General features: G+C 46.2%; 1 protein-coding gene across 1 annotated transcript in view; it reads left to right on the top strand.

The window, feature by feature from the left end:
* The window catches only part of ALK (ALK receptor tyrosine kinase), a 320839-nt gene that overhangs the window by 303330 nt on the left and 2770 nt on the right, over positions 1-14739 (top strand). The window contains 13 exon segments of the mRNA XM_042779113.1: positions 620-760; positions 4019-4041; positions 6395-6461; positions 7519-7611; positions 9249-9350; positions 10507-10619; positions 10622-10640; positions 11213-11303; positions 12599-12617; positions 12620-13068; positions 13071-13164; positions 13167-13205; positions 13208-14680. Of these exon segments, the coding sequence (XP_042635047.1) occupies positions 620-760; positions 4019-4041; positions 6395-6461; positions 7519-7611; positions 9249-9350; positions 10507-10619; positions 10622-10640; positions 11213-11303; positions 12599-12617; positions 12620-13068; positions 13071-13164; positions 13167-13205; positions 13208-13305 (1348 nt within the window). The 3' untranslated portion in view covers positions 13306-14680.

Raw genomic sequence — 14739 nt, 5'->3', positions numbered from 1 at the left:
CCGTAGGAATTTGGGAATGACTAGTCAAAAACTAACAGATTACATTGACTTTATGCTACTGTCATGTCATGTGTCTGAATCCCAGAATCTGTGGAACTACTTTCCCATCAATTTGAGAGGTAGGGAAATAAGGAAGTATTTGAGAACTAGACCTCAAGAAACATCCTCCAACAAGCAGATCCCCACCCAGTTATGTCGTGTACTTAGAACAGCATTGCCCTAGCCCAACTTCTGCCTCTTGGATTGGGAAAATTACAAGTAGACTTTTCTCTCTTATCAGGCGTGATCTGCTTCCTGTGCCCCACAAGTCTTGCTGTGGCCCAAAAAGAATGCAGAGAACAGGGAGTGGAAAAGCAGCCAAAAGCCACTGCTTCCCCACCTCCGTCTGTCCCTGCAGTACCCAGACAGACACAGAATGCAGGGGCAGTGCTTTAGCTTTATGCAGTTGCCCTACCTTTGAGATTTGTTATTTTCTGGGGGAAAGAAACCAAAAAACCAAAAACCAAACAAACAAACAAAAAAAACCCCCATTCTCTGCAGCAAAAAGGTTTGAATGTTTTCTGTTACTGTGCTTTTTGGGTCAAAGTTGCTCCACAACTGGGTGTCCTTGTCTCCACAGCAAGTTCAACCACCAGAACATCGTGCGCTGTATCGGGGTGAGCTTGCAGGCCCTGCCCCGCTTCATCCTGCTGGAGCTGATGGCTGGAGGAGACCTGAAATCCTTCCTGAGGGAGACACGGCCGAGACCGGTAAGGGAAGAGTAAATTGCATTTTATTTAGAGAGCTGCTGCCACAAGGCAAACACTTAAAGCTGATCTATACAGGTACTATTTCCCAGCCTTTTAGATGGTCACAAAGTTTCTGTTGCTGTAAGACCACTGTGGAGGCAGGAGCCAGGAGGATGGGGAACAAGTGCTGCTGGGGCTATGCAGAGGTGCCTCATCCCTGGACTTTGCTAGATAACATTGCAGATGCTACCTAAAGAAAGAACAAAAGCAAAGTCTAAAAATATAAATGTTAAACTCAACTCTTAGCTTCCTCTCACCAGCTGGGGGCAGGCTGGGGGAAAATGTAATATTAAAAATATCAATCCACTATTCATATTGCTGATCAGATACATTTCTGTGGATATATGTCAGTTCAAATTTGGCCTAGGCAAGGAGACAATCCGGGCTGGAGCTGTCAACTTAATAAAAAATATCTTTAGTCCAGGGTTTTAAAGATCTTCCCCACTGAAATCAGCATCAATAGGAAGAGACAGTCAACTAGAAATGTGGAAGAAATAAATTATACTTCTAAAGAAAATTCATTTTTTCAGGAGAATAAAGTTTTCTCTGAGTCCCTGGGTCAGAAAGTCACACAGATATTGCTGAAATTTAAGACCAGGGCCCAGCTTCATCCTTTGTCTCTAAGTTTGACAGAGGACAAAATGCTGCATTTTATCAGTACAAGAGAGACACAAATTCGCTCTAACAGACATCAATAAGATTCTTCCTTGAGGCATCTGGAAACAGATCAACTTTTTTTATTTTTGCCATGCAGTGTGGTTTTCAGACATATAAAATGGTCTGTGAGACTCAGAAGCACTGCCGTCTTGAATAGGTTGCAGTAAAGTGACTCCTTCATGGATAAGGAGGCTAAACACCCAGAAAGGAAAATCTGTAATCTGAGCAAGCAGACTTTATAAATACAGGTTGTTTTTCTGAAGCACCTAGAGATGCTCCTACAAATGGGCTGAACTTGGTGGTAAGTGAATGGGCAAATTCATGTTCTACAGCGTGGTCTCCCCTCTCACCCAGTGCAGTGTAAAATGGCTCAGGCAAGATATGCTGCCAGGTAAGTGCTCTGCTCAAAGCTGCCAGGCCAGGCTGTGCAAGATGTGTGAAGAGGCAGTGAAACAGGATGGGGTTTGGCTGTTAAATTAGAGAAGCCAGCTCAGGGATCGTCCAGATCTTGTGAGGAACTATCAAGAGCACTAGTCCTGCACAGTAGGAATTTTTACCTACCTGCAGTAAAATGAGTCAGCTGCTTTTGTAGATGAAACAGCCCTTAATCTTGACAGGATGAAGTCATGGGAGCCTTCTGATCTGAGGAGTTTTTTCCTGTTTGGCCCTACCTCAGTCATGAGTTCTTCCTTAGCACAATTTCTGCTCCTGTCAGCAGTAGCTGACAGCTGTGAGCTGTGAAAGGCCATGTCAGAAGAGGCTGATGGTTCACTCCATTGCTTCCTTAGTACTTCTCTTTCTGCCTTCACAGTCTCTCCTTCCATTCCCCTTCTTTCCTTGTCTTTCCTGACCTGTTTGAGGTTACCTGAGACTGACCGTAACAACTACCAGGCACAAGGCCAGTTCCCATCAGCTTGAAGATTCTCCCTCGTTTATGCATTTAACTTGCTCCCAGGAGTGAAGCAGATCTTGGATTGATGCCTCTGTTTTCTGCTTTGTCCCATGTCTTCCAAACTTTGGGAAAGCTGAGTTTCAAATGCAGATGGGAGGCTGCAAACTGGAACTGATTCAACAAAGCAGTTTCCATTCCTCTTTAACAGCTGGGTGAATGTGGACAGCCTGACTCTGTGCAGACACAGATCCACACGATTTTGCTCCATTCTAATACCTTCTTTCCCCTTGCCTTGCCCTGCTCCTGCAACCATCCCATGTGGGTCTGCCTGGCAAGAATGACAGGGTAATCCATTATCTGGCTGCTGGGGCAGCTTCTGAGGGGCCAATGCTGAGAAATCAGCCTCTGGTGCGTTTTTGACTGCTGGCTCACAAACTACGAGGCAAGGAGATTGTGACTGATGAGAAATGAGATGTGTGCAGGGCACTGTGCTCTGTGAAGTGTGGGATCTGGCCCTGGAAGTGCATTTACCCTCTGCATACACTCGAGGTGTGTCAGAGTCTCTGTACACAAGCCCTGTGGCTCAGTGCTAGTGGATGTGTCTTTGCACTGCTCTTAATGAGCCCTAAGCTGCTTTGTTCCTCCTATTGCTCATTCAGGGAAGACAGGCAGAAGGTAGGCATAGCAGGCTGGATGTCCAGCTTTTCAGGGCCATTAAAGGAAGGGAAAGACAAGGGATAGCAGGTGAAGAGGTTTTGATGAGCTTTGCATCCAAAAGGAGTTGAACACACAAGCCCTATCTGGCTGACTGGATGGCAGAGGTGCACTTCTTACTCTGCAGTAAGAACCATATGAATTACTGCCTTTCCCCTTATTTTCTTTCCACTTTTGTATTTTCCAGCTAATTTCTTTTACTACCTTTCCCACCTACTTTTGCTTTCAGCCTAATTACAAAACAGATATTTATGTGTTCAGTCTCTACCTTCATCCCCCAGTTGCTCTTTGCACTGTCTTGCCAAAGATCAAATTCATTTGCTAGTTTTGGATAGACTTAATAGAGGTGTGAAAGACCAAGGCTTATGGAAGAAGAAAGCACTATGTTGGAGAGACCAGTTGCCACTGGCCAGCTACGACCTGTGTGGTTTGGAACAAGACACATGCAGCATGCTGCTGTGCACTTGGACGCTGAAAAGCAGGAAAGGGAGCAGAGGGAATGGTGAAGGAGAAGGTGAAGGGAAGGGGGCACTTAAGGTATTGCTAAGGACATGAAAAAGAAAACTAAAACAGCTGCAGGAGGTATCAGAACATGGGATCCAACTTAATGAGAGATGGAGACGCTGCCAGCACTATTGCATTGTTGCTCATCTGTGTTCTTCATGTAAAAAACGAAGTTTCAGTTTAGCCAACATGTAATGATTTTTCTGGACTCTAGGCAAGAATGATAGTATCTCCATCCAACATCACTGTTACAGGACCAGTGATTCTCATGGAATATGTCGATTTATGCCACTCCATAAGGTTCAGATTCATAATTCCCCGTGAGTCCACGGTTGACAGCTCTGAAGGCTTTCTCTTTTCCATTTCTAATAGAGTTTCACATTTATTACAGGATTACCTCTTCCCCCTCATCTGCAGAGAGGCAACCTGGTAGATTCAGAGACGTCTGGAATTGGAGCCTTAGCTCCATGTGAGCATTGCAGAACTGTCCATTCTGGGATGTTCAGTGCTGATCTTTCTCACACACAGTACAGCAATCAAAGCCCAGCTCTGGGAGAGAAATCATATATGGATAAATGATTCTTCTCCTTTGTGCTGTGCAGCCTGTTGCACAGACCAGTGATTACACTGAACAATACACAGAATTTCATTCACCTTTAGCAGGATTCAGCCTCACCTGGGACGTGTCACACCAGTGCTTCCAGCATGCTCACTGCCCTGAGCAGCAGAGCATTGCAGCTGGCATCATCCATTCATCTGGGGAGCAAAAGCTGTAAAGTGAATCCTTTGGTTTGTCTCAAGGCTGCCCCTTTGCAAAATGAATCCCAAACCTCCATTTTTCAAACAAATTACATGGCTAAATTGTCCTTGGCTGGGCAGTCACATCTGTTTTAGGATTGTATTTAGCCAAATAAAAGATGGAAGGAATTCATCCAAAAAGTTAAAGGAAAACAAAAAAAAAAGGAAAAAAGAGAAAAAAGGTATACAGTTCAAATCAGCTTGTGGCTTCAGTGTACTGACTGCTTGCAGTATAGCTTGAGTCTGAAATCAATTGTAGAGTAAAGAATTGGGCTTTTTACTCAGTTTTCACTTCAGGCTTCTGACCCTTGCTCGAAAGAGCAGGGAATGGGTAGATTGAGATATTAATTTCCCCTGGTTATGCCCTACAAGGAAAAAAGAAGACGTGCATTCTTTCTTACTGTAGCCATCTTGTGTAGCTGGTGAGTCACTTTAACTCACAGAGGTAAAAGAGATTATTCCCCCTTCCCCACAAAATGGCAGGGAAAGAGCTGCTCTATGCTTGCAGAAAATAGTTATTCTGTAAAGAGGAAAGTTGAAGGGGAGATGCAGTCCAGTGTTTTAAAAAATCTGTGAAGTATATATATGCAATGAAGTATACTGTGTAAATAATAAAATATAGGCAGGTGAAACAAGACCACATTTTGGTTTATGGCCTTGCATTGAATAAAAAAAGACTTTGTTCGCACACAGAGATGCACCATTTTTTAATTATTTCATTAGTCGAGCATTGAGGCCAGGTTTTTTTCCTAACACCTTCAGAGGGCATTAAGTTGTGGGGTTTTTTTATTTTTAGGGGAGTTTTGCTTGTTTTGGGTTTTTGTTTTGTTTTTGTGGAGTTTTTTGTTTGGGTTTTTTGTGGGTGGGGGGAGGTGGGAGTTTGTTTGTTTGTTTGTGGGTTTGTGTACGTTTTTTTCTTTGGTTGGTTGGTTTTTTGTTTTACCAGCCAACATTTAACAACTGGCTGCTGCAGAGCCTGGATTTATTTCCAGTCCCAGTTTGCAGTGGTTTAGATCAGGTGGGATGGCCAGCACAGCATTGCATCCATCTGGAGACACGTTTCATCACAACAGATGGGTTAGAGAGCCAGCAGTCCCTGTCACTGGAGAAGCTGTGCTGATTTGTGCACTGGTGTGAGAGCCCCAAGGGCAGGTGTGCCTTTTGGGGACTAGGCTGACTGGTTGGTGTCCTAAGAGAGAGCTTAGTGAGGAGTGTGATAAGTTTGTTTGATCCAATAACTAAGGCTGATAAACACTTAGCTATGAAATGGTTTTTGTGGCATGAGCAGTCACTGCCCCCAGTTGTTTCTCATCACTCCACTGGCAGCAGCACTTTCCTCCTCCCCCACAGGACTGACCACAGGGATCACTGATGCACACCTCAGGGCAGCAGCTGATGGTTTGGCTTTAGGGGCTGAGAAGCGCTGGTGCAAACCCTGCCCTTGAGCATCTGGCTCCTCCTGGCAAATGCTGTGGACTCCATCAGAGGGGCAGGAGCGAGGAGTTGGCAGCCTTTGTCTTCCATAGCCATTGGCTACTACACACACAAAACTCAGTGCTCTAAGGGGGCAAGATAAAACCTACACAGATGTGGAGGAGGGAAAGAGCAAATGGACTCATGCCATTATACAAAAAATGTCATTCCTGTGGTTCAAGTGACTTTAGAGAGAGAGCTGGCAAAATGCAAAAAAAACTCGGTGAAGAATAGGTCAGGCTACAGACCTCAAAAAATCGTGCTGGAAATTCAGAAGAATCTGCCATAAGAACTGGGGGAAATTCTTAGAGGGGCATCCTAATGAAGATGGAAAGTCAGATCCAGCTGATTCTGTCTGTTCTGATTCTGTCTTTAGGATCTGTATAACATTGTGTCTGCACATCCTTTTAGTTCATGGGTATGAACTGTCTCTTGTGCGTTTTCCTAATTCCTTTGTGTACTGACATCAGAGGTATGTCACCTGCTGGAGAGCTCCCAGAGCTGTATCAGTGAGGACTCAGACCATGTTTCTGCTTTTAACCCATGTATGTCCCTTGTCATTTTCCAGCTCAGAATCAGGCCCGTGACATTGCTTGTGGGTGTCAGTACCTGGAGGAGAATCACTTCATCCACAGGTAGGTGAGCACAGCCTGGGCAGGACTTGTAGACAGGCCAGCACGGGCTCCTAATGCCCTGCTCCATATGTTTATGTCCTGCTGCACTCTAGTGGCCGGATACCTTTAAACAAGGTAGACAAAATCAGAGTCATAAAAGCAATAAGGAGAGGAGCTGCTGTAAATCAGGCTGGCAAAGTGTGCAGTTTTGCCAAAGATTCTGATCTCTGTCTCAGGGCCTGCACTTGTGCAGCCTATTTGGCTACTCTGCAAATGGACACAATCTTTAAAGCTCTCCTTGTCATGAATTTTATTTAGTGCCTGTCTGCTCATTTTGGAAGCCTTTCCTTCTCCCTCTCGAAGAACAAGCACAGCCAGAAGGGCAACATCAGGTGACCATTGCTCCTGCAGAACAGAGTGTTTGGCAAGCATTTAAAATCTGCCTGTCCAGTAGAGATGAGAAGAGAGGTGGCAGTTCACAGTTCTGAGAGCCACCCACAAGTTGTGCCATTGCGTTATTCAGACCTCAAGGTTTACTCCAGCCCAGCACAGGGGGAGCTTGGAGCTTTACCTGCATACACAGATTCAGGGCCACAGCTTCAGTATTCAGAGCCATAACTGCACATTGGTGTTCTACCTGTCTCTGGCAGTACAACAGCCTTTTGACAACACTTGAGCAAGCACAGTAGGAGCAGATCAGTGGATCATTCCCCAGACAGCTTGATGTCGGGACTAGTACTCTGCTGAAATCAGCTCCTCTTCTTGCACTCCTTAGAGACATAAAAATAGCTCCTGCAGTGAAAGGAGGCTCACAGGAGGCCCACCCTTTCAACTGGAAGATGTTATGTGAAGTTTAAAGAGAAAATGTTAAAGAACAAAACTCTTCCTGCTGTGGGGATAGACTGGAATTGGGGACATTGCAGTTATTCATAAACACTGACTTTTCTGGATGTTCTAGGTTCTCTGAAGCTCAGGAAAGTAGGTACATTTTTTTTTTTTTTTTCTTTTTGGCTTGAAAAACGGTCAAATTGTTAAGTGGTTCTTCTCTTTCTTTTTCTTTTCTTCCCTTTCCTTTCAGGGATATTGCTGCCAGGAACTGCCTCCTTACCTGCCGAGGGCCTGGGAGAGTGGCTAAGATTGGAGACTTTGGAATGGCCCGGGATATATACAGGTAGAAAAGCCAAGCCAGGAGTACCTGCAAGTGGAAGGTCACTGAAATCAGGGAGGAGCAGTGTTTGTGCAGGCTCCTGTGCTGCTTTGTGTAACCCTGGTGAGGCAAGAGTGGAGAGATCCCAGCCTGGTGAATCCCAGCTGATGCCTTAAATTGTCCTGGAGACTTTTCCCACTCCTGGCAGTTTTCTCCTGGCAGTGAAGTCTAATGATCGTGGAAGGTGTTTTTCCTCCCTCTTAGACTCTGTCCTCAATTTCCTTTCTTTACATTCTCCACACTGAATGGCATTGATGTACCCTTTTGTTTTGTGATCCCAAATCATTCTGAGTTTAATCTCTCTCCTTGATGCTACCCCTGCACCTTTGGTTTGGTGTCATCAGTAAATCTCCTCAATTTACTGCAGCTAAAGGAGGAAGGTGCAGAAGGTCAGGAAAATGTAATCACCCAAACTGGAATTCAGCCAGGACACAGGGTTAACTACCTCTGCTCTTGCAAGAAGTGCCAGAAACTCTTTAATGACCATAAGCAGTCAGGGCTGCAGTTTGATGTCTCATCTCTCATAGAGCACTTCTAGAAGTGCAGCTCCATATCTGCTGTGCTGAGGAATTGATTTGCCCTGACTCGGAAGAAGGAGTGCCTTGTGCTCAGTCCCGCACAGTTTATTCCAGTGCCTTGCCTTCTTTTTCCTGCTTGGGGATTCTCCTGTGCAATTACTAAGGCAAGCTTGGCTCTGCTTAGCTTGAGTTCTGACAGTATCACAGCCTGAGGTGATGCCAACAGAGTGCTAGCTTTCAAAAAGCCAAGTGTATCAGAGCTGCTTGGGTTTTTTCCCCCCACAAAGAGTGCTGCCCCACTGTCAGATGGGGCTCTGCTGGGACAAAGTAGCATCTGTCACCCTCACACAATCAGCAGACCTGACTGCCAAGATGAACACTTTGGTGCTGAGCTTTCAAAGGTGCCTTTGAAGCCTGCATCTGTTTCTTTGTCCAGGAATATCCTTTGGATGCTCAGGCTGTGTGGTTATGATCACTGACACCAGCCTGCATGAGCAGCCTCCTGCAATGGCCAGGATGGGATTTGGGCCTTACAGGTTTTATTCTAAATGACAGTGACTCTAAAGGACTGTTGTAACTCCTGTCTCAGGAACATTTTCGTGATACTGTCCCAGCTCTAATGGTCTGGCATCCTCCTCAACAAGCTTCTTGTTCCTCCAGAGGGGTTTGGATTTTACTCACAGTGCTTTAGACTGGGTATGTATGGGATAGGTTTGGTTTATTCTTGCTGGGTATGCTCAAGATGACCATGTGAGATGAGGTGAGGAGATCTTGTTGTGGTTGAAGAGGGCAGGAGGAGGCTCTGCCAGCAGCAATTACTTTGTTAGGAATTCACTAGGAGGACGAGGATGACTGGTTTACCAGATCAGGCCTGAAGTGATGTAGATTAAACAGCACGTCCATGGTTTGCTCTTTTCCACTACTTTTGTGAGAAGAAACAGGTCATTTCAGCACTTAGATTGTTCCACCTAAATTAGTCTCTCCTCTGGCTCATAATTTTAATATTTGTAATTACAAAAATCCCATACTAATGGCATTTTCCGAATTCTTGGCTGACTGTTTTGTTTTGTTTGTTCTTTACAGAGCCAGCTACTATCGTAAGGGTGGGTGTGCAATGTTGCCTGTCAAATGGATGCCTCCTGAGGCTTTCATGGAAGGGATATTTACATCAAAAACAGACACATGGTGCGCTTCCTTTCCTCCACCGTCCACTCTGTCTGTGTTGTAACCCCTTTTGTAAACTGTGAACATTTTGTAAAAAAACACACATTCTTGTTCACTTCCTGCATACTAAAAGACAAATGGGTCTTTCAGGGATCAGAAAGGTCAGACCTGTGCAGAGGTGGGTGCTGCAGGGCAGGTGAGCAGGCAGGAAAGGGAGATGAAGGCAGATGCAGGTGCTGCTCCAGGGAGGAAAGCACTAGTCCCACACCAAGGAAAGCCATGGGAAGTTGCAGGCGTGATCCATCCTGCCAGTCAGGGAGAAAGGTGTCCTGCATTATGGGTTTGCCTTTCTCCTGGCCTACAGCAGCACTTGGAGCTCTTGAGTGGCTAGAGTTGGGGAGGAGAATTGGATGAGCAGGAGGCAAGAACTCAGGGAGTGTGTGAAGGGGGAAGGGGCTAGTGGCCAGGACACAGCTCCTGAGAAACCCCAGGAGAGGGGTGAGGTCCAAACTCTTGTACAGCTGAGCTCTGCCTGTCTCAGCACCAAGCAGAGGAGTTGCCCATCACTGCACATCTCTCTACAATTTTAACCAGTGAGGCTGTGGTTTTCAAGATGTTGACCAGGTGAATGCTCTGGAGGGGGTCCTGTCCCAGCTGCTGTCCCCACAGCTTTGCAGGCCACAGCACCCAGGCTGTGTTTGCTAGGGAGGGTTTTTATTGTGCTCTGAGTGGCAGGTGGGGCCTGTGGGCCTCAGAGCATCAATGGGGATTCACTAGCATGATATTTCATGCAGGGTAGCTATTCCAGAGGAAAAGCTTACCATAATTCCTGTCTCCAGCAGTGGTCAGTGTCTCGGAAATGGATAACCTGACTTTCACATTTGTTACCTCCAGCTGAGCAGTGCTGAGTACAAGGGCAAAGCTACCATATTTACCTACATACATCATAGGCTTCACTCACCTAACAGTGAATTACTGGTATTTGTTATAAGTTCTAAAGTTCACTGTTACAGCTGTGCAGCTTATTTATGTCTGTATCCTACTGCAGGATTTCCACCAGCTGCCCAATCAAAGGTTGCAAAGGGCAATGCTGATGGTACTGAACCTAAGGACATTGCCCAGTGGTGATGGTCATTCCAGTATCCCTCACTTTATTTTCCTTTGCTTCTCTACTCAGGTCCTTTGGTGTACTGCTGTGGGAGATATTCTCTTTGGGATACATGCCCTATCCCAGCAAAAGTAACCAGGAGGTTCTGGAGTTTGTCACCAATGGAGGAAGGATGGATCCACCTAAAACTGCCCTGGCCCTGTGTATGAGACTGTAACTTTGATATATTCATACAATTAAGTTTCTGTTTAAAATGCTTTTTCTCTACTCAAAAGTTAATGACTTTTAAGATTGACCTAATTATGGCTAATCTGTCTTACTAAGCTTTAGTGCCAGTGAGTTCTCTAATATTTAATTTTTCTGTTGTTTTGGAGAATAATTCGGGGCCCATTTGAGAAGTCCTGGCCACTGCTTGTCTGGTCAAAGATGACACAATATTTCTCTGTCTTAGGTTAGCTGTGAGACTTCAATGCATCACACTGTTCACAGGCAGGGAAAACTGGGCTTCTTTATCTGTAGCCCTGCCTGCCTTTAGTGTATTGTCCAGGGATTCCAGGTGGATGAGTAATTTCTCTGAAGGACTCTGGATTTCACCCCACTGGTGGTCACATTCCAGTGGTTACCAGTACAGTTGTCCAACTCCAGGGAAGGCAGAGAACTGTTATTTGTTAGAAGCAAGAATGGTGATGAATGTCTATGATTTCTAAGCTGCCATGAGTAGTTGGCACATCCCATGGGATCTGCTGTCATGATGTCTCCTGTTCTGCCCTCCCAGCTACCGCATTATGACCCAGTGTTGGCAGCACCAGCCTGAGGACCGGCCAAACTTCGCCATAATCCTGGAGAGGATTGAGTACTGCACTCAGGTATCGGGGCTCATTCACCTCGCATGAGAGGGATGGAGAGGGTTCTTCTTGAGGAGCTGTGTAGACAAGGGGACACAGGATGAGGAGCCAGCACTGCACTACTGCACCAGCAGTCCAGGGAGACTGATGGCAGCCTGGAACCCCTGGCTGGGATGTTCACCTCGTCAAGTGCTTGATCTTTCTTTTCTTTTGCTGCTGAAAGGCACAGGCTGTCAAAGGTTTACATAGCTTGACAGAGAGCACACCTGTAGCTCTGCTTCTGCTTATAGAGGCACAGATTCCAACAAGCAAAAGAGCAAAGACAGGCCAGCACCTGCGCTGCTTTCACATGCCTCATCCCAGCCACTCCATCTCAGTGTTTACCCTTAAGGCATAGTCAGCACTGAACAGAAATGGTCCCAGCTCAGAGCACCCTTTGCAGGTGGTTTCAGCAGCTGTTGGCAACGTTTGACAATGTCTGACAGCGGTGGAGATGGCCAGGCTAAAGGAGTGGGGATTCTTAGGCTGGGCAACAGTGAAAAGATGTAGCTGCTTTCCAGACCAAAATCTGATTTACTGGGTTTTTACCACTGCTTTAGTTTGTGAGGAGTACAGCAGTTTGGAAAATTCTCCTGCCTGCATCAGTGCAGCCTCCTTGTATGAGCTCAGTGTTGTTCGCTTCAGTCAGTTTGCTTTCCTTTGTATTTGGGAAGTTTGATCTGTTTTTATATGTGTTTGGATCCTGGGATTGGGAAGCAATTTTTTCTGCTATCTGTAGCTTGCCATGGCATATAGCAATAAGTAAAGGTTGCCAGGATCACCACATTTCCTCTCAGTTTAATTTTCAAAACTGCTTAAATAGCTCAGAACTGCAGTCCCTATGGATTCAGGCTTGAAGGGGTCTGCCAGTATTGTCTTCATTCTGCATTCCCATTCCTCCCTTGTTGTGTGGAGGCAATACCTACATGGCTCCAACTTTCTCAATATTACTGAGAGTGTTATGAGCTCTGAGATGATATAGATTCAAAAAAACATTCCCACAGGAAATTTTGCTGGACATAAAAAATGCTTTTCATTGGTTTTGTGCCCCTGCTGTTCTATGGTGGGTTTAAGGGTTACTTTCTTTTAAAGAATTGGAGTTTAAGGATATCCTGTTGCATCTCACACCTAACTGCACTTTGTCTGCATCCCCTCCTCATGGAATGTGGGCTCTGGGAGGTGGGGTGTGTTGAGATCATAGCATGGCAGCTGCTAGATGTGTCATTCAATGCCTGATGGCTGCAGACTTGAGAAATTCCCATTATTCCCTTCGGCAGGACCCCGATGTCATCAACACGCCTTGCCAGTGGAATACGGCCCATCGGCTGAGGAGGAGGAGAAGGTGGCAATGCGCCCTGACGATCCAGAAGGAATTCCTCCTCTCCTGGTATCAACACACCAAGACAGAAAGGATGATAAGCAAACCCTGCCATCTCCACCATCCTTGCCATCAGCCGTCACCACTGGAAAACCTCTAGGGAAAGTGGGAGCCTTGGAACAGCCAGTACCAGCAGGGAAGGTGCAGTCAGGCACAGGAGGGGACACATCAACATGGCCTAGTGCCCAGTCCAATCCCCCTTCTGAGCTTCACAAAAGCCGGGGCTCCAGAAACAAGCCCACCAATCTCTGGAATCCAACCTACGGTTCCTGGTTTGCAGAGAAGCAGGCCAGCAAAAACAGTTCTCTGCTGGAGAAGGAGAGGCCCAAGAGGGAGAATTTGGGACAGGAAGGAAACTGTACTGTGGGGCCCCAACATTAGTGACTGGCAGGCTGCCAGGCTCCTCCCTGCTCTTAGAGCCATCTTCCCTAACCGCAAGTGTTAAAGAAGTGCCTCTCTTTAGGCTCCGCACTTCCCCTGTGGGAATGTCAACTATGGGTACCAACAGCAGGCTTACCCCTGGAAAACTCACACCACACTTGCGCTAGCAGTTACGAGGATCCTGTCCTTAGAAACAAGAGCCACATAACCCAGCAGGGGCCCTGAGAGCCCTCGACCCTCTCTTGACTTTTTCCCCCCTGTGGGCCCCTGAGCCTTGAAGAGATGTCCTGTTACCCAACACACCATGAGCAAGGCGTCGGACAGCATCACCTCCTATTTTGTGCAAACTTGCTCCAAAAGTGCCACCCTTGACCGCTGTAATTTCTACTAACCCGAGAGGCTTCAAACCACCGGAGCCCAGTAGAGTCAAAGGAACAGGGGGAGGGAGGATGCAGGGAACTGCTGTTAACTGCAAGGCCCAGCTGCTGTTGCATCAACTCATCCGCATGGTTGTCGTCATGCCCTTCCTGTGAGCTTTTCCCAGTTGTGCGTCCTCTGCTTCTGTGTCAAGCCGCGGCTCGCTGCCATGAGTGTTTCATGTCTGGGCTTTTCTGTGCCAAACTTGTCGTTGCTGTGGAAGACTTGAAGGTCTCCTGCTGCTGGCAGAACTTGTAGTTGAGTTTGGGAAGAGTGTCCTCTGTCCAAACCCGAAAACAATACGACAGCGCTGAATGGTGACACGATGGCACATTCTCAAGTATTGTTCCAGCTACAATCCATTTGTCAAAAGTCCTGGAATGCACGGTGTTTTGGGGTTGCTGGCAGGGCAATGGAAGAAACCCTGGTCAACTGCATCACTTGAAGGGGAGAGGAGAGGAAGCAGAGGATGGGTGTAGATGATATGAGGCATTCAGGGGGTGGGCATTGCTTGGCCTGTGGTTTTCTTTGGTTTGTTTTTGTTTACCTATGCTTAAGCACCAGAACCAAGTAAAGCCCTTTAAAATTCCTTCTATTCTACAAAAGTAGAAATGTCCTTCATGAGGAACATGTGAATGTCAAGTGGAATCAAGGTGAAGTTTTAAAGGACTATGGTCATGAGAGGGACTTTCACCATGTCCTGAAAATGGACATCCACCTGCATACCTCGAAGGCTTGAAAGAGACTTTGACATACCCTCTACGATCAAAACACCATAAAGACAGAGACTACATTGTGCCACTGTCTGGAAGCCAGATACTGTCTGTATTGAAGGGTTTAGAGCCCTCTTTCCTTTGACAAAAATAAGTGTAGGATAGTGGTTTAAGGACAAACACTCCATTGACTCACTTTGTACACCCCATGCATGAAAAGTATTCCAGTTAAGTGTATTGTCAAAACATAGATGTAGGAAATAATTCATGTGTAAAGATGTGCATTAGTAACTTCAGCTTAGGGTTGGGAGGAGCTGTTTTAGCATGAACGCTATCCAAAAAAGGGGTGCTTATTTCCATAGAAATGGGAGTACTGGAGCATCAGCAAAGGAGTGGGAAGGTGTTCTTCAGTCTGAGACTCCTAGTTTCAGTGAAGTGACCTGAGTCTGGCTCTGGATCCAAATCTTGAGGTAAGCTTCATGTCTTCATAAGGGAACAAACCAGAATCCCTATATATCCTAAACTTTGG

This window comes from Catharus ustulatus, chromosome 3 (genome assembly GCF_009819885.2).
Source record: "Catharus ustulatus isolate bCatUst1 chromosome 3, bCatUst1.pri.v2, whole genome shotgun sequence".
Taxonomy (NCBI): Eukaryota; Metazoa; Chordata; class Aves; order Passeriformes; family Turdidae; genus Catharus; species Catharus ustulatus.
This window is presented reverse-complemented; position numbering and strand designations above follow the sequence as displayed.